Raw genomic sequence first — 19,409 nt, forward strand, 5'->3', positions numbered from 1 at the left:
TTCTCCCCAACAGGGACCCAAGGTGGCTTCCATCACTCTCCTCTCCTCCATTTCATCCCCACAACGACCCTGTGAGGTGGGTTAGGCAGAGAGAGTGTGTGACTGGCCCAGGGTCCCCCAGCAAGCTTTCGTGGCACACGTGGGGATTCCAAGCTGGGCCCTCCCCGATGCTAGTCCAGCGCTCTCGATCACCACACACACCCCTGGCTCTCTCGTGCCGTTCACTGCTGTTGGGCCACATTCAAGACTGAGTCAATGAACAGTCACCCGTTGTACCTGCAGGTAGAGCAAGCCCAGGGTCGTCAGCAGGTCCGTGTTTTCAGGAGAGAACCTGAAACGCAAGAAGAGACCCCCCAGCTGGGTTTTAAGCCGCCTGGAACGTTCGTGATTACAAATCGTTATGCAAAGAAATAAATGATCCTTGAACAGACACTTCATGCGCCTGAAATAGAACACCCAAACGGTCCCCCTTATGGCACTAAAGGTTTCGCTGCTCGTTTAGCGGTGTCCTGAAGGATGAGACCCGGAACGGCCTGAATCACCCCGTCTAATGGTGCAGCCGTTTCTGACCTCGCAGATAATAACAGGCCAGCCATAAAAGAGCAGTTGTCAGACTGTTGGTGTCACAGTGAGGCTTGAACAGAAAGTCTGGCAACCTTCACCCCTGGCAGAAATTTTAACTCGTGCCCCGGGCGAGCAGACAACGGGAAGGCCAAAATAAATCTTGAGCATGACATTACTCTGCTAAACTGACCTATCCACCACTACCCACCGTAAGACAATTATTCGTCGAAGGGCATCATCAGTGGGCCTTAGGTCAGGTGTCCCCAACGTGGTGCCCGTGGGCGCCATTGTGCCTGCCCAAACCTTTCCTGGTGCTCACCAGGTGTTTTTAGAAAGTGGGCGGGGCCAGGTGGGGCACTCACCCAGCAGGGCTTCTGATTGGTCACCGGAGACCTGATTAGCTGGGCAGACTGAAATAACACTGCTTCAGCAGCTGCCGCCACCACAGCACTGGTTTTATTCTCTTGCACTCCCTTTCCCAGTGCATTTTTAAAAATTATCCCTCTTCTCCCCTGCGCACAGGCTCCATGCGGTGGGTGCAGCTACAGTGGCAGCCATCTTGTGATTGCACCCTGCTCCCCTTGAGGCAGTAGGGTTGCCAGGTCCCCTTGTCGCACCAGCGGGGGGGTTTCGGGGTCGTTCCGGGAGAGGACGGAGATGACACACAATGCACTGGCATCACCCAGAAGTGACAACAGGGCGTCGGCAACTTTGGGGGCGATGCTCCGCTTTTTGGGAAAACTCCATGGTACGAACGGCCCGAAACTATAGAGTTTTGCCCCCAAAGCAGAGTGTCCCCCTCCCCCGTCCCTGACGTCACTTCTGGGTGACATCGGCGCATTGTGCACGGCATCAGGGGAATTTCCTCCTGCTGGCCGGCAACGGGCAGGAGCTCACAAAAGCGGGGGATCCCCTGCCCTACGTGGCAGCCATTCTGTGGTTGCACCCACAGACCCTGTGTCAGAATTCCAATGGTTCCTGCGTGCTCAAAAGGGTTGGGGACCGGTGCCTACGGGATGGGGTGCTTCCCCTCCCCCGGGAGCTTACCCTCGACAGCAGACACTGGGGGAAGACAACAGAGGGAGAGCAGGAGGCAGCTGTATCAGCTCAGGGTTCGGCAACAGATGGGGGAGGAGGGCGATGGGGAGAAGGGCAAGAGGCGCTGGGATGGGGCGGGCGAAGGTGGCCAAATGGGCAGAGCAGGAATCAAGGGCAGGGACCTAACAGAATGGGGGGCCTTAAAAGGCTCGGTGGGGCAGGTCGCCCAGGATTTAAATCCACCAAAGGCAGATCTACTGTCCTCCTCCGGGAAGAGAGTATTGTCAACAAGCAAGAGAGGGTCCCTCCCAAGCCCTCGTTCGTTCGGTTTCCAGCAGAGGATCTCAGCAGGGGATTCTCGGCTGCCCACAATCGGTCCTGGAGACGAGGGCGAAGGTGGACACCTCGGCACCTGGCCGCCTGAAACAGCCTGAGGAAATCTCACGCCTGGCACTGCTCAAGCCCTTTGCTGTTTTTATGTGTGTGAGTCTCGTCAAGTCACAGCCAACTTACGGTGACTCTACAGGGCTTTCAAGGCAAGAGACGTTCGGGGGTGGTTTGCCATGGCCTGCCCTCCAGGCAGCAACCCTGGACTTCCTTGGCGGTCTCCTGTCCAAGTTACCAACCAGGGATGACCCTGCTTCGCTTCTGAGATCTGAAGAGATCGGGCTTGGCTGGGCCGTCCAGGTCAGGGCAGACAAAGAGAGGTGGTTGGCCATGGCCTGCCTCTGCGCTGCAACCCTGGTCAGCCTTGCTGGTCTCCCATCCAAGGACTAACCAGGGCCGGCCCTGCTTAGTTTCCGAGATCCGACAAGCTTGGACTAGCCCAGGCCATCCAGGTTAGGGCTGCTATTTTTACAGGGTTGGAGAAATGTACCGAGCGTCTTCGTGCCTCCCAGAAAAGGTGCCCGGGAGGGTCCCCCTGAGCTACCTGATTCAATAACTCGTATGGCTGGAGAGGCAAAGTTGCGCCTGAGGCAGCTGGCTAGGCCTGGAGAGGGACCGTCCTCTCAATATTGTCCCAATTCGGTCCCGCCAGGCATGATCCCCCCCCCCCCGAAAAGAGAACATGCAAGAAAAGACATCTTACTCCACTGCTTTCTTGTACACTTCAATGGCCTTCTCCGTATTCCCCTCCATCAGGTGAATCTTCCCCAACATCACGTACGTCAAGTCATGCCGGTTCAGCTCCAGAGCGGTGTTCAGTTGGTCTTTCGCCTGGAGGAAGAAAGAAAATGCAGGGCTCGAGAACGTGCAGGACGACTCCAAACCCATTCTGAACCTGGCATGCTGGATGGTGAGAGAAGAAAGGGACCCGGTATCGGCAGGCCTATTTCCATAGTCCGTGAAGTCACTGTCGGCCTTTAAAAAATAAATAAACCCCAGCATTTCTAGCTTTTGCAGTTGCGCAGATCGGTTTGAAAACTGAAACAGGATCACGAAAACTCAGTAAGCGCTGCAGAAAAAAAAAAGTAGCAGCTAAGCCTCTGCGTCCCAAGACTCCGTCCCTCCCTCTCTTTGTCTGAAGCATCTTTGATCTAGGAGAAGAAAAAGAGAATGGTTGTCCCAAGAACACCAGCCTCCCTTCGGACAAGTTTTTGCACCAAAGGATTTTAAAAAATTTGCTTGCCCATGTCCTCTCCTTCTGCCTACCCCTTTTGCACGATCCAAGCTGAACCTCTCCAAGGACTCTTTTCAAAAGGCAACTAAAAGGATCCAGCAGCTGTGTGTGTGTGGGGGGGGAGGGCACGAAAGAGCAACCACCACCAGCTGCGTAGATCTGGGGTCCCCAAGCTTTTTGAGCCTGTGGCTACCACAAACTGGCTGCTCCGGGAGGCGGAGCCAGCCACAGAATGGCTTCTGCAGCTTCCCTTCAGTCACACGGTGAAGATCCTTTGGCTCTGGTGGCGATGTTCTTAAAAATCTCCAGTGGCCAATCAGAAGGCTTACTGGGCGGGGGCTCTACCTGACCCCGCTCACTTTCTCAAAACACTGGGTGGACGCCAGGAAAGTGTCCTTCCTTTCTCACCCTCCACCCCTTCAGTCAACCCCTTCTTTTCCCACCCTCAAGGGAAATACAGAAAACAGCTGTCTGAAAAAAAGCCTTTTTAAAATATAGTTTTTTCCTCAGACTTTTACCAAGTTAAGGGACTACATGAAGCTGCCTTATACCAAGTAGACCCTTCGTCCCTCCAGGGTTTTTGCTCTGGGATCTGCTCTCCAGGGTCTCAGGCATATGTTTCCCCCGTCACCTACTGCCTGATCCCTTTACTGGAGACACTGGGGACCGAACCTGGGACCTTCTGCATGCCAAGCAGATGCTCTACCACTGAACCACAGTCTCGGATCAAGGTCTTTCCCATCACCTACTGCATGATCTTTTCGACTGGAGAGGAACCTGGGACCTTCTGCATGCCAAGTAGGTGCTCCACCATTGGCCATGAACCAACCCCAGACAACTGCTCAAAGCAAATGAGAGAGCTCGTCACTGGCTGAAGATTCTACCCAATGGGAGACTAGATCCAAGAGCTTTAATAATTTCCAAAATAACTTTGCCCTTGAGGATGGCTCTGGCTCAAAGCACACCAGGAACAAAAGGAACTTTTGGGGGCTGAACACAATGTTGGATCAGGCCAAAGGCCCATCCAGCCCAACACTCTGTATCACACAGTGGCCAGAAATACCAGTGCCATCAGGAGGCCCACCAGTGGGGCCAGGGCATTAGAAGCCCTCCCACTGTTGACCCCCCCCCCAAGCACCAAGATCACAGAGTATCACTTGCCCCAGAGTCCCTATCTATACCTTGTGGCTAATAGCCACAGATGGACCTCTGCTCCATATGCTTATCTAATTCCCTCTTGAAGCTGTCCATGCTTGTAGCCGCCACCACTTCCTGTGGCAGTTAATTCCAAGTGTTAATCACTCTTTGGGTGAAGAAGTACTTCCTTTTATCCGTTCTAACCCGACCGCTCAGCAATTTCATGGAGTGCCCACGAGTTCTTGTATTGTGAGAAAGGGAGAAAAGTACCTCTTTCTCTACCTGTTCTTTCCCATGCATAATCTTGTAATGCAATGGCTCCGGCTCAAAGCACATGAGGAACAAAAGGAGCTTGGGGGGGGGATTGCTTTTTCCTGGACTCTTTTTGTGCTTTAGCCCTTGTGCGGGGGTGGGTAGGAGAGGGAAAGGAACTCCTTTTTTGTCCTATATGGCTGAGAGCAGATTTTGCATGCAGAAGGTTCCATATTCAATTTCAGGTATACAGCTGGCCTATGTTTGAGATTTTGGAGAGCCGCTACCAGCCAGAGTTGACAAAACTGAGACAGATGGACCAATGGCCTGGCTCGATACAAGTCACCTCCCGATGTTCGAAGTGCTCTTACTTGCACCAAGTCAGTGGGATGGGCCTCTCTTCCATCAACCTCCAACAAGTCACACGAACACACGTGAAGTTGTCTTCATCAGACTGTTCGTCTACTCTGACAGCCAGCAGCTCTCCGGGGTCTCAGGCTGAGGTCTTTCACATCACCTACTGCCTGGCCCTTTTAACTGGAGACGCCAAGGATTGAACCCGGGACCTTCAGCGTGACAAGCAGATGCTCTAAAACCGAGCCACACCCTTCTCCCTTCCCAAAAGTGAATACATGAAGCTGCCTTATACTGAATCAGACCCTGGGTCCATCAAGATCAGTATTGTCTACTCGGACTGGTAGCGGCTCTCCAGGGTCTCGAGCTGAGGTCTTTCCCATCAACGGCTGCCTGGTCCTTTTAACAGGAGATGGCAGGGATTGAACCTGGGACCCTTCTGCATGCCAAGCAGATGCTCTACCACTGAGCCATGGCCTCTCCCCACGTCACTCCAGGGCAGAGGACTTTCACATCACCTACTGCCCAATCTTTTGGCCTGGAGATGCTGGGGATTGAACCTGGGACGTCCAGCATGCCAAGCCGATGCTCTAACACCAAGCCACGCCCCCCGTCCCCTAAGTCCCTCCCCCTCCCCAAATGCTGCCCCCTGGCCAGGCAGTGGAGTCAGAACCGCCTGCCAGGGCTCTTTTTGTAGCAGGAGCTCCTTTGCATATTTAGACGACACACCTCTAATGTAGCCAATCCTCCAAGAGCTTACAGAGCTCTTCTTACAGGGGCTACTGTAAATTCTTGAAGGATTGGCTACATTAGGGGTGTGTCGCCTAATATGCAAAGGAGCTCCTGCTACAAAAAGAGCCCTTGTCTCATCCCCCTTGAGGAGCTTCCATTCCAGGATTCTCAACTTGGGCCATTTTGTGGGGACCGGAGGCAGCCGAGCCTTTCAGAGCTTGTCTCTCTCTCTCTCTTCCTCTCTTTCTGCAAAATGCTGAGCCCAGCACTGAGCTGAGAGGTCTGCTGCGCTCCAAACAAAGGAAGAGAACTCCTCCCGGGCCCATCGCTAATCCCCTTCCGATGACGGGAATCGATTGCAATGGCCTCCCTTCCTCCCCGGGGCCCAGCCGGTGGGACGAGAATGAAAGGTTGCAGGTTTCTGAGGCACATTAAGGAGGCGAGAGGAATGCTGACGGAGAAAAAGGAATTATGTGGTGTTCGGATAGTCATTACGAAAGAGCGAAAATGCCAGCACGCTCTACAGGCGTCATTATATTTTATAGGCCTGAGTGAGTCAGAGCAAGGTGCGCGCACGGCAAGCGGTGGCAGGGGAGGACGTTTCGCAGACATTAACGGCACATTAAGACACCGGCAGGGCCTCCGCGTAAAATGCAAAGTCAACAGCTTGTGCGAACGAGGGCTGGCTCCACTATCAAGGATTAAACGGAAGGCGTCCTCCCACTGGCGTGTCCAATGCGGGAGAGGCTAACGAGCTCCCACAGGTGGGCTGCAGCATCTTCAGAAGACCAGCAGGTTGCTCAGCCGCTGGCCTCCTCCCCCACAGAAGAGTCCCAGGCATGAGATTAGATGGCTTCTGCGCCATCGCTGGATAGTCTGCTGGCCAGAGCTCAAGGACAAAAACGGTGCTACTCTCCGGCTTTAAGGCCGTGAAATGCAAAAGCAGGCCCTCAAGGCCTAGGCTGGGAGTGTGTGACTGGCCCAAGGTCACCCAGCAGGCTTCCATGGCAGGAGTTGAGATCTCAAACCCAGCCTTGTAAAAACGTAAGAAAAGCCCTGCTGGATTAGACCAGTGGTCTATCCAAGAAGAGGAAGAAGAGACTGGATTTATACCCCATCGTTCACTACTCAAAGGAGTCTCAAAGTGGTTTACAATCCCCTTTCCCTTCCCCTCCCCACAACAAACACCCTTGTGAGGTAGGTGGGCCTGAGAAAGCTCTCCTGAGAACTGCTCATGACAAACAGCTCAAAAAGAACTTGTGACTGACCCAAGGTCACACCAGCGGCTGCAAGTGGAGGAGTGGGGAATCAAACCCGGTTCCTTCCAGATTAGAGTCCGTGCTCCTAACCGCTACGCCAAACTGGCTCTCCCAAGTCCAGCATCACACAGTGGCCTGACAGTTCCTCTGGAGGTCCAACAACAGGATGTAAATCCTACTCTGATGCTCTAACTATTTCACCATGCCAGCTTACATTACAGCAGAGGTCCCCAACCTTTTTGATCCTGTGTGGGCACATTTGGAATCCTGACATGGCACGGTGGGTACAGCCACAAAACGGCTGCCGCGGGAGGTGGAGCCAACCATGAAATGATTGCCACCACTTAACTTCAGTCACGCGGTGCAGATCCTTGTGCTGTGTTGGCAGCTGCTGCCAAAGCCGCATTTGGGGGGGGGGGGGATCTGCACAGAGCCAACCGGATCATCGATAGTCGATCAGAAGCCTTGCTGAACAAAAGCCCTCCTTGGCCCCACCCGCATCCCAAAAACAGAAAATGTGTGACAATGCGGGCACCATGTTGGGGACACCTGCATTCCAGCACGTTACCTTGTTGAAGTGTTTCAGATACATGTAGCAGATGCCCAAGTTGTGGAAAATCTCCTAAGTGGGAAAGAAAAGAGGACATTGGTAAAATCAACCCACCGCATTCTGGTAACCGTGCATGTGCAAAAAAGGCTGGTCTTGAGCTCACTGGGTGCCAGGGTTGCCAGCCTCCAGGTGGGGCCTGGAGATCTCCCACTTTTACAACTGGCCTCCAGATGACAGAGATCGGTTCCCCTGGAGAAACTGGCTGATTTGAAGGGTGGACTCGAGGGCCTTGTACCCTGCGAGGCCCCTCCCCTCCCCAAACCCCGCCCTCTCCTGGATCCACCCCCCAAAGTCTCCAGGTATTGTCCAACTCAGAGCTGGCAACCCTACTGGCTGCATGAAACCAGTAAGACCCTGGGACGACACAAGCAGTCAAAAGGCTGTACCATCACATTGCCTAAATGGTTTCTCGGGCAGAGAACAGCTGCTCAGTGCCTTAGCTTGGAAGTCTGCAACTTCTGAATTGCACCTGTTTATGAGTTAAATATTTTTGCTTAGGTGGTCTTCAAGTATCAAAACAGTGGATGGTGATTAGTCCAGACCCCATGGTCAAAGATCCCTTCCTTTCTTAATTCCTCCCTACCGCCACAGAATCACAGAGTTGGAAGGGACCATGCAGGCCATCTAGTCCAACCCCCCACTCAATGCAGGATCAGCCTAGAGCATCCCTGACAAGTGGTACAGACACTGCTTAAAGACTGCCAGGGAGGGGGAGCTCATCACCTCCCTAGGTAGCTGATTCCTTTCCTTTCCTACCTACTAACCATTTTTAGCTGCTTTTCTACCTTGCGGAACTTAAGGCTGCTTAAAGGTAAAGGTAAAGGTCCCCTTGCTCGAAAGCCAGTCCAGTCCGACTCTAGGGTTGCGGTGCTCATCTCCGTTTCAATGCTGAAGAGCCAGCGCTGTCCGAAGACGGTTCCGTGGTCATGTGGCCGGCATGACTAAACACCAAGGCACACGGAACGCTGTTACCTTCCCACCGAAGCGGGACCTATTTATCTACTTGCAATTTCTTGCTTTCGAACTGCTAGGTTGGCAGGAGCTGGAACTAGAGACGGGAGCTCACTCCATCATGCGGCACACTCGGGGCTTGAACTGCTGAACTACCGACCTTCCACACCCTGCAGTTCAGCGTCTTAACCAATTGTAAAACAACAATTGTTTTAAAGAACATATAAAAGACCGCAATTTAAAAATCTCAAAATCAGGACTGCCAATAAATACAAACTAACTCTGTCATAAGCAGTCCTAAATAAAACTCTCTCCAACTGCCTCCCGAAGATTGAAAGTGAGGGGGCCAGGCGCACCTCCCTGGGGAAGTTGTTCCATAATGATGGGTCTGCCACTGAAAAGGCCTTCTCTCCTGTACCCACCAGACGAGCCTCTTTGACTGGTGGTCAGGAGGGCCTCTCCCGATAATCTTACTTCCCGGGAAGGATGCTGTGCAGAGCAATACAACTGGAAACCAGGCAAAGGAGTTTGCCTAGGCAAATTAATTGAGCATTCTTTTAACAACGGCCGCTGGAATTTTACAATTAATCCAGACCTTGGTCTTGTCCATGAGGCATTAGCTCATACATGCAGAAAACAAAATATTAGATGCCAAACGCAGCCACCTTATGTAACAGGAAGAAAGAGAAATGCCACGGTGGGACACATCAGCATGTCATTTCAGCACCAGAACATAAGAACATCAGGAGAGCCCTGCTGATCAGACCAGTGGTCCATCTAGTCCAGCCTTCCTGTCTCACACAGTGGCCAACCAGCTCCTCTGGAGGGCCAACAACAGGGCATAGAGACTGAGGCCTTCATAAGAATATCAAGAGAGCCCTGCTGGATCATACCAGTGGTCCCTCTAGTCCAGCACCCTATCTCCTAACAGTGGCCAACCAGTTCATCTGGAGGGCCAACAGCAGGGCATAGAGGCTGAGGCCTTCATAAGAACATAAGAAGAGGCATGCTGGATCAGACAAGTGGTCCATCTAGTCCAGCATCCTATCTCACACATTGGCCAATCAGTTTGTCTGGAAGGCCAACAACTGGGCAGAGAGGCCGAGGCCCTCATAAGAACATAAGAAGAGCCCTGCTGCATCAGACCAATGGTCCATCTACTCCAGTATCCTGTCTCACACAGTGGCCAACCGGTTCCTCTGGAGATGCAGCAACAGGGCATAGAGGCCGAGTCCTTCCCCTGAAGTTGCCTCCTGGCTCTGGGATTCATAGGTTTACTGCCTCTTCAGTCACCATAGCTAGTAGCCACTGATAGACTTCTCCTCTATGAATCTATCCAATCCCCTTTTAAAGCGGTCTATTCCTGTAGCCATCACTGCACCCTCTGGCAGTGAATTCCACATGTTAATCACTCTCTGTGTAAAGAAATCTTTTGTCTGTCCCTTTGTTTGAAGCCAGCCACTAGAAGCCTGCAGAACTTCTCAGTACCAGCCTCAGGCAGAAATGAGCCAACACCAGATAAAGAACCACCACTGTGTTAAGTGCCCGTCCTCTGCGGAAAATGTTCCTTCCAGATGTGGGAAAGTTTTAAATACGTTATGACACACGCTACAAAAGTATTGTCATGCTGATCAGCACAGATGGCAAGCAGCGTCGACAGAGAATGTGTACCAGGCAATCCCGGCAGAACAATCGGATTTCATGCCTACTGAAAACAATCAGAATAGCTCTCCAACTATGGCGGACGTGGCAGAGCCTGAAAGACGGTCGCCACCATGGCTGACGAGCCTGCGTGTTAATAGCCTGATCCTAAGCAAAGCTGCCCTGACCAGACTAGCCCCAATAAATAAATCTCGTCAGTTCTCAGAAGCTAAGCAGGGTTGGTCTTGGTTAGTATTTGGATGGGAGACCGCCAGGGATCACGACGTGGAGCCAGACAGTGGCAAATGGCCTCTGAACATCTCTTACTTTGAAAACCCCACCAGGGGTTGCCACCAGTCAGATGTGAATTGACGGCAATAATAATAATAATAATAATAATAATAATAAGAAGAAGAAGAAGAAGAAGAAGAAGAAGAGGAGGAGGAGGAAGAAGAGGAGGAGGAGGAGGAGGAGGAGGAGGAGGAGGAGGAGATTGGATTTATACCCCGCCCTTCACTCGGAGTCTCAGAGCGGCTTACAAACTCCTTTCCCTTCCCCTCCCCACAACAGACACCCTGTGAGGTGGGTGGGGCTGAGAGAGCTCTGACACAAACTGCTCTTTTTCAAGGACAGCTGTGCAAGAGCTTGTGACTGACCCAAGGTCACATCAGCAGGTGCAAGTGGAGGAGTGGGGAATCAAACCCGGTTCTCCCAGATTAGAGCCCGCACACGTAACCACTACACCAAACTGGACCACACCCTGAGAAGGGTGTAAATCCTTTAAAACAACAGCCCTTGAAGGCTGTTAACAGTGCTTGGGACTGCGCTACGACTCTCTTTAAAAGTTTCACATTTCAAGTATGCCGGACAGTGCCGTTTGATATGCTAAGTTATAAAATTATACATTTGATGCTGTCGAAACGGTGAAATACCTTTAGTCTTGATACCAAAGCACTGCGCATTTACACATTCCCTTTCTCCCCAGTTTACCCTCACAATAACCCTGTGAGGGAAGTCAGACTGAGAGAGTGTGACTGGTCCAAGGTCACCCGACCGCCTTCCATGACAGAGTGGGGATTTGAACCTGGGTCTCTTGCATCCTAGTACATCACTGTGGCCGCTATATCATATTGGCTCTCTACATTTCACAGTCCCCCCCCCCCAAATCTCAGCTCCCTCTCCAAGCGTCAACGTTTCACACCTCCAGTTACTTTCTCCTACACACGTGTAGCCCCAGCGTGTCCTTGGCCACGCGTGTGCCCACAATCCCAGTGGGAACCGTTTATCTAGAAACCGAGCTGCACACCAAAAAATCCAGAGTGATTCCTGGCAAGAGGAATCAAAGGCTGCCTCTGCATGCAGCCCAATCCTGGATTAGCATCTCTCTGTGTGAGCTGCTGTTAGGAGGACCAGCTGGGGCTGTTTACACACAAACACACGGAGGAAAAGTTACTGTGCCAACCAGCCCCTAGGTAGGTCAGAGGAGTGCCCATCAGACTCTAGGCCAGGGGTCCCCAACACTGTGCCCGTGGGCACCACAGCGCCCACCAACACCTTTCCTGGCACTCACCAAGTGCTTTTAGAAAGTGGGCGGGGCTAGGTGGGGCTTCTGCCCAGCAGGGCTTCTGATTGGCTGTGCAGATTTAAAGGCATCCTGTTAAACAGGGCTTCTGCATGAAATGCTTGAAGGGGTACTATATTAGAGTTATAAATAACCTCGCTCACTAATATTTTGCGGTTGACTACACCTCCTGCAAAAGACGTTTTTGAGGTTGGCTCCGCCTCCTGCGGCAGCCATTATGTGATTGTGCCCGCCCACCCTATGTCGGAACTCCAAAGGTGCCCACGGGCTCAAAACGGTTGGGGACCCCTGCTCTCGGCTCTTATATTTAGGTAATGGGAAGGAAAGCTTCATGCATACCCAGTCCTTCTTGTTGAGTCTGGCCGCATCAGTGTACAATTCAATGGCTGCTTTGTGCTTCCCCAGAAGAAACCTGAAACGAAATTTCAGAGCTCCCTTTTCCTCTGTCCTCGTTGCAAGATGTCATTGAGCAGTCAACGGGACCAAAGGGAGCTTGGCTGAGGAGGAGGGCTGTGATGCAGAGCCAAGCAGAACAGCTGTAGCTGGCCCAAGAGAGCAGACCAGTAAAGTACTGGGGGAATGGGCTCGTTTCATGTCTCCAGATCTGTTCTTAGCTAGCCAGTGGGGGAACATTTTTTCCAGGACATTCGGTTACTGATCTAAGAGTAGTAGTTCTCTTACAAAGGAATTTCAAAGGGAGATTAGAAAGAGAGACTGCTGAATTGCAACCGATAATGAAGCTCAAGACAATGTATCCTCCTGGACTGAACCAAAACCGAGGTTTCCTGTCTCGTTACCAATGCTAATTTCTCCATTTCTACTACCCCTCTGCATATCACACATAATTTTAACATGCCTGCTATTGTCATTTGCCTGCTAATGTCTTTCGGCATCTGAAATCACTCCACTTTCCAAGAAACAGGACAGATGGACTCACATTCTAGCCGTATCTGAAGAAGTGAGCAGTGACTCACGAAAGCTCCTGCCCTGCCACACATTTTGTTAAGTCTTTGTTAGGTGCTGCTGGACTCGTGCTCTTTTCTGCTGCGACAGACAGACTAGCAGGGCTACCCATCTTGACTCAACTAGCCGGAAAGTCTACACTGAAGGAGAGAGAGTTCCCTCTTCCATGCACCTTTGTGGACAGAGATCGTTACATCACCTGGGGGCAAAATAACCCAACAGGTCTGTACAGAATGTACTGGGCAAACAGGAGGATGCCGGCTGCCTTCCAGTATCAGAAATATTAATGCTGATGATGAAGGTACGACAGCGACCCTCACTTAGGACCTTCTATGTGTCCCTGTGCGCCAGCCACGGTCGTCCTGCAGCCACCTGTTAGCTATACCCCTGACCAGAGCCCAGCCTTTCCCATCATGGCTCCAGCTCCCTGGAGAGGTGACCCCCCCCCTTTGGAGATATTCAAGAGGCACTGCATGGCCTGCATGTCTGCCAGGGCTTTGAATGGCAGGCGTCTCTCAAAGAGGTGGGGAAGAGGAGGAGGAGGAGGAGGAAGAGGAAGAGATTTGGGGTTTGCTGTTTTATTTTCGGGTTTAAGCTGGAAATGTTTTAAACGGTCATTCTCAGCCCACCTTGAACCGCGAGGAAAGGCAGGATTGTGAATGCTTGAAGAAACAAATGAATGAAAATGCAAGACAATAAAAACCTTACAGCAGAGAGGTTATTTCAGGCAAGTATTTAGAGGCGGGGAAGGAGAATTTTGCCTTTTAAAATGGTGACATATAAATGTTGGAGGTCTTTTTTTTTTTTTTAAATAAGCATTCCGAAACGTAAAACGTCACGCGCTCTTGAGCCTCTGAAAGATTAGAGACATCAAAGCAATCCAGAGGCTCTTTTCATTGTAAGGACAGAGGCATGATTAAGGAGTTCGCCTCTGTGCCAATGGGGCAGGTAATGGGAGCCAAAAGTAATGGAGCCACCCCACCCCACCACACCTCCGCTCTGGAGGAGGAAAAGGGCACTTACAACGTCCTAGCCACCTGCTTGAGATTGTCTGCGCTCTGAGGACTGAGAATAGCACACGTCTGGAAAAGTTCCAGTGACTCTTGAATCTTCCCTTCCAAGCGGAATATCAAAGCTGAAATGCAACAACACTCATTAATACGGAGAATCCCCCCCCCCCCCGGGAGGCACCTGGCTGCATCCTGGGCAAGGCTGGGGTGCGGAGAGGAGAATGGTGGCCCCACTCCTGTTAACTCTCCACCTCATCCATGGGAAGCTGGGAATGGTGGGGGACACATGAAGCTGCCCTATACCAAACTGGACCATTGATCAGTGTAGCCCAGAACTGTTTCTTCTAACTGGCAGTAGGCCTCCAGGGTCTCAGACAGAGAGCTTTCCGAGCCCTGCTACCCAAGATCTCCCTGAAATGCTGCTCCTGGGGGACAGGCCGGGAAATGGCCTCCCTGGTGACACTCTAGGAATTTCACCATCTCTATGGTATTTACCATAAAGATGAGGGGAAATCCCTAGATCGTTGATCTCACTCTCCTCAAACGGTATCCTCAGAAATATCACAAAGGGCAAATCAGGGGTCTGCAGCGGGGGACAGGGAACTTGGAGAAATTACGCCTCCCCTTCCATTAGCAGAAGATTTACTTTGGATCCAACCCGTCAATTTTAGCTTAACTTTTAAAAATAGCTAGTGTATTTCAAGCTTGAAGCATATCGGCATCACTAGATGTTCACCTTGAACATAGATTGCATATTCGCACATTCCATGGCTCTCCTGAAGTTGCTCTTTTATAGCAATCTGAAACACAAAGTGAAAGGAAGCAACTTTTTAGTAATACCATTTTTAAAAGTTTTAGGCTGGCTGAACAGCGTGGTTAATAACCCAACATCTGATAAAATGGTCTTGCCTTGAAATTAATCCAGCATTCATTAAGGGAAGGTATGTACCAAATGCACAGGCCTATTCTATCCCTGAAGCAAAAAACCCTCAATAATCTAACCATTCTCTTCTTCAGTGGATAATTTGTCCATTCTGGTAAAGCACTTCTTAAAGTGAAATTATCCAAGAAATGGGGCTCTCTTTTGTGCAAAGGTTCCTCTCTTTTGCTTAATTGTCTTCCAGTGTCCTTTTATTTTACCCTTCTTACCATTAAAGCAAGAGCTTCTGCACAGGTGACGCTGCAGCAAGTGGGACTCCTGCCACTCAAGTGCAATAGCTATTCATCGCCTGTAAAATTAAGAGCCGGGATGAATAGTCCTAGAGGTACACTCTGTCTTTTCACTACACTAATCATAAATTACCTTCAATGTATTAAAAAAAAAAGGTCTTTAAATCTCTTGTCTCATTCCAAATGGAAGGCTGTTAACAGCCCCATCAATAATGGGGTGTGTGTGTGTAATTTTGCAAGCGTCGGAAGACTGATGACGTATATACATTTGAGACAAAACAGGTTAAAAAAAGTCATTTTTATATAATGGGGGGACCTTCTGTTAGACACGGGGCTCTATTCATCATACACCGAGTAAAGAATTAATTGATCCTTTCTTTTTCAGCATCTCTCGATTTTCTGCGCCCAATGTTGGTTTTAACATTCAACTTTACATGGATATGTGGCTTGATTGTTTTTCTGTTTTCAATTTTTTTAAAAAATACACAGTAAAGTTTCTGCTTTTGTTCTTTCAAAAAACAAAAACAAACGAATGCTCTTGTCATCGGTATGAATCAAGAGAGTGCCCTGCTAGAACCACTCACAATTTTTGGCAGCCACTCCATTTTTCCAATTATTTTATTTTATTTTATTAAAGACAGAAAAAAAAGACAAACAAACGTACATACAAAAATTGGGGATTGTCGTTGCATCATTAAATTGTCTATTTAGTTACCTCATACAATGTCTAATTATGTTTTGTACTTGTTCCACCTTGTATATTTATATAAATCTTTTGCATATGATTAAAAATATAGTTCTTATTTGCTTCTAGATCAGTTGTATGTCAATATGTTTTATTTGTTGTGTTCTTCAATCCATTTGTAGAATCTTAACCATGTGTTCTCAAAGCTTCCTACAGTTTGTCCTCTTAATATTAAAGTTAATTTCTCCATCTCTGCAGTTTCAAGCATTTTATTTATCTTGAAGGTTCCTCATTTCTTCTCCGGTATTTAGCATATAAAATTCTTGCAGTTGTCACTATATGTATAAGATAGGAATCTTGCTATTTACCATTTTCTGGTAATATATTCAATAAAAACAGATCTGGTACGATAAGATAGGGATCTTGCTTTTTACCATTTTCTGGTAATATATTCAACAGATCTGGTACATAAGGTATAGTAGTTTTTAACGTTTTTTGTAATATTTCATGAATTTTTCACTCAAGTGTCCTAGCCAGGGGACCGTTGGGCCCGGAGCACACCGAAGTGCTGCTCCAGCAGCCCAGGAGCAGGCAGAAATGGTGGCGGTGGCAAGCCCTGCCCCCAGCTGCTCGACCCCGACCCTGCGATCCTTCTCTATGGAGTCGCTGCGGTGCAACTCCAGAGAGAAAGGGTTTAAACTTTTAACCCCTTCTCTCTTTCCATTATATTCTATGCACCATAGAATACAATAGAAGGATCTTTAAACTTTAAAGCCCTTCTCTCTTTGCTCCCCCCCCTTGGGGGGCGAAACGAAGAAAGAAGGGGTTTAAAGTTTAAACCCCTTCTCTCTGGAGTCACAATCTTTCCATTATATTTTATGGCCCCATAGAATGTAATGGCAACATCGTACCACCGCTGCAGCGTGACTCCAGAGAGAAGGGGTTTAAAGTTTAAACCCCTTCTTTCTTCACTTCCCTCCCCCAGCTGGGGTGGGGAGAGCAAAGAGAGAAGGGGTTTAAAGTTTAAAGATTTTTCCATTGTATTCTATGGCCCATTGAATATAATGGAAAGAGAGAAGGGGTTTTAAACTTTAAACCCCTTCTCTCTTTGCTTCCCCCCCTCCCCCCGCCTGCCTTGGCAGGCTGGCTGGGGAAGGGGAGGGGAGTCTTTTGAAAATGCCTCCCACCCTTTTGCTTCCCCCTTCTGACATCACTTAGATATGCTAATGAGCTCCTGCAGCTCTTTTTCTACGAAATGACCCCTGGTCCTAGCCATGATGGGTGCATTTTCCCTGAAGAAGAGGAAGAGTAGGTTTTTATAACCCATTTTTTTCCACTCTAAGTCTAAGGAGTCTCAAAGAGGCTTACCATCACCTTCCCTTCCTCTCCCCACAACAGGCACCTTGTGAGGTCGCTGGGGCTGAGAGCGTTCTGAAAGAACTGGGACTGGCCCAGGGTCACCCAGCTGGCTTCATATGGAGGAGGAGTGGGGAATCAAACCTGGTTTTCCAGATTAGAGTCTGACACTCTTAACCACTACATCACGCTGGCTCCATGGAGGTCCCGAGAACAGACAGTTCATCCACATGTGATGCAAACACTTGTGCCGCGCTTTCGCTTGCATTAAGATTCCCCAGTGTCAATGATTCCATTAATTTAGATTTCTTCCCCAGGCTGCACTGCAGTTGCCACTTCCTTTTGTCCTCTCAGAGTATCCTGTGAGACAGGTGAGGCTGCCCGGGCAAGTGAGCATCTTCAGGGTCCCATGGCATAGCTGCAGTGCGGCTGTATCACACCGCACTGGAGGAACAGCTTTGACAATTGGAAGTTAGGGTTCGCTACACCCACGCTAGCCCAATCTCGTCAGCTCTCCGAAGCTAAGCAGGGTCGGGCCCTGGTTAATACTTGGACGGGAGACCACCAAGGAAGTCCAGGGTCACTACACAGAGGCAGGCAATGGCAAACCACCTCTGTTCCTCTCTTGCCTTGAAAACCCTACAGGGTCGTCATAAGATGGCTTTGACCTGATGGCACTTTCCACCACCAGCTAGGGGGGAGATACTACATGAAACGATGTATAGGGATCTCCATAAGTTAGTATGGGTTTGAAAGGATGCCAACCTTGCCTTTAATGAGAACTACCTCTGAGCAATGTTCCCTCTAAGCTGTGAAGTCTTGTGAGCAAAAATTCTACTTTGTGAGCTACTGGCATTAAAGTTGTGAGTGAACGATTTGGCTACTGCATAAATTAGTTTGCTCTGGAGCCGTCCTTCCTGAGCTAAGACAAAAATGTGTGAGCCAGAGGCTCAAAAACTGTGAGCTAGCTCACACTAACTCAGCTTAGAGGGAACACTGCCTCTGAGTAATGAAAAATGTTTCTAATTACTTCCCCCTGTCCCAGAAACAGAATCTGACTAGGAAGAGAACCCAAAACGAAGCTAGCAACCTGTTACACAGAGCAGCCAACTAATTCCAACAATAGGTCACAGGCGCCGAGGCCTTCCCCTGATGCAGCCTCCTAGTGCTGGTATTCATAGGTTTACTGCCTCTGAGCATGCAGGTTCCTTTTAGTCACCATGGCTGGTAGCCACTGATAGAATCTCTCTAATCCTCTTTTGATGCCATCTATGTTTGTGGCCACAACTACATTTTCTGGCAGTGAATGCCACATTTGAATAACTCTCTGCATTAAAAAGTATTTCCTTTTTGTCTTTCCTGAATCTACTGTCCACTGGCTTCACTGGATGCCCTCAAGTTCTAGTATTTTTTTTGGGGGGGGAGTTCTCTTTCTCAACTCCCTCCACATTGTTCATAATTTTATAAACCTCTATCTTATTCCCCCCTTAGTTGTTGCCTTTCTAAACTGAAAAGTCCGAGACTCTTCAGCCTTTCCTCATAAGGAAAGGGCTCCAAAACACCCTTATCACCTTGGTTGCCCTCTTCTGTAGTTCTCCCAGTTCTAGAAGAACGTTTCCAAAAGCATCACGCTCTTACCTTACACGCATCATAGTCTTTGTGGATGTAGTGCAGGTGTATCAGCCAGTTCCTTTTCTCCAGAATGGGTAGTTCTGGCACTGTGCAAAAAATTGACAGAACAAGCATTCAGGCACGGAGCAGACTGTTCCTGTTTAGGCCTTCACGAACCCCAGACTGCACCCAGAGAGTGAAAAACCAATACCGAAGGTTACCCCTGGGCCCAAGTGTGCTACGTTAGGAAAGGTCTCTTCTCTTTGGTCCCCTGTAGCAGGAAGCAGGGCACGAGCTTCCGTTCAGGGAAGCAAAGGCCCTGCATCCCTGGCCATATGATTCACATCTTCTTATCTTCTTCGTAAGATGGGAAAACAGCAGATACTGTCAAGGATTCTGATGCAATTCATGAGCATGAGAGGCTGTGGCTCAGTGGAAGAGTCCCTGCTTTGAACATAAGAAGAGGGTTTCCGGTTTATGGCAGCGCGCTGAGCCGTCACACCTCCCGGACCTCCCAGGGGTGAAGCTGCACTCTGGCCGAAGGAGGGGGTGCGCAGGATCGTCACCCCCCCCTCAGAGACTCGGCTGAAGGGGCTCCGGCCATGGGACTCTCGAGGGGTTGCCTCTTTGCCGGCGCGATGCCGGGGAATTGAGGCGCCTCTCCATCCCGAAGGTTCTTTGTGCTATGAGACCGAATGGAACCAAGCGACGCTGACTGGGGCAAGCGCAGGAGGTCGAGCGAAAGAAACAAAGCTTAAACGAGGTCTGAGGACCAACTATGAACGTGAGTTCAATCCAAGCGTTTAAATAAAAGGAAAAGAAAGCTCTCCAAATCCCCCACGGAAAAGAAAGTGAGGCGAGCGGGGGAGGGAC

At 49.9% G+C, this 19,409-nt stretch overlaps 1 protein-coding gene across 1 annotated transcript in view; it reads right to left on the reverse strand.

The window, feature by feature from the left end:
* Nucleotides 1–276: 276 nt before the first annotated feature.
* Nucleotides 277–19,409, reverse strand: part of LOC107124050 (Bardet-Biedl syndrome 4 protein-like) — a gene marked incomplete at its 3' end in the record, with an annotated part of 42,738 nt that continues 23,605 nt past the window's right edge. Inside the window, exons 3-9 of the mRNA XM_015427435.1 lie at nt 18,564–18,643; nt 14,451–14,514; nt 13,728–13,839; nt 12,081–12,153; nt 7,526–7,579; nt 2,693–2,820; nt 277–331 (exon numbers count right to left, since the gene is read on the reverse strand). Coding sequence (XP_015282921.1) covers nt 277–331; nt 2,693–2,820; nt 7,526–7,579; nt 12,081–12,153; nt 13,728–13,839; nt 14,451–14,514; nt 18,564–18,643 — 566 coding nt within the window. The remainder of the gene's footprint in view (nt 332–2,692; nt 2,821–7,525; nt 7,580–12,080; nt 12,154–13,727; nt 13,840–14,450; nt 14,515–18,563; nt 18,644–19,409) is intronic.

Source organism: Gekko japonicus, unplaced genomic scaffold, assembly GCF_001447785.1.
Source record: "Gekko japonicus isolate JY-2015 unplaced genomic scaffold, Gekko_japonicus_V1.1 scaffold2822, whole genome shotgun sequence".
Classification (NCBI taxonomy): Eukaryota; Metazoa; Chordata; class Lepidosauria; order Squamata; family Gekkonidae; genus Gekko; species Gekko japonicus.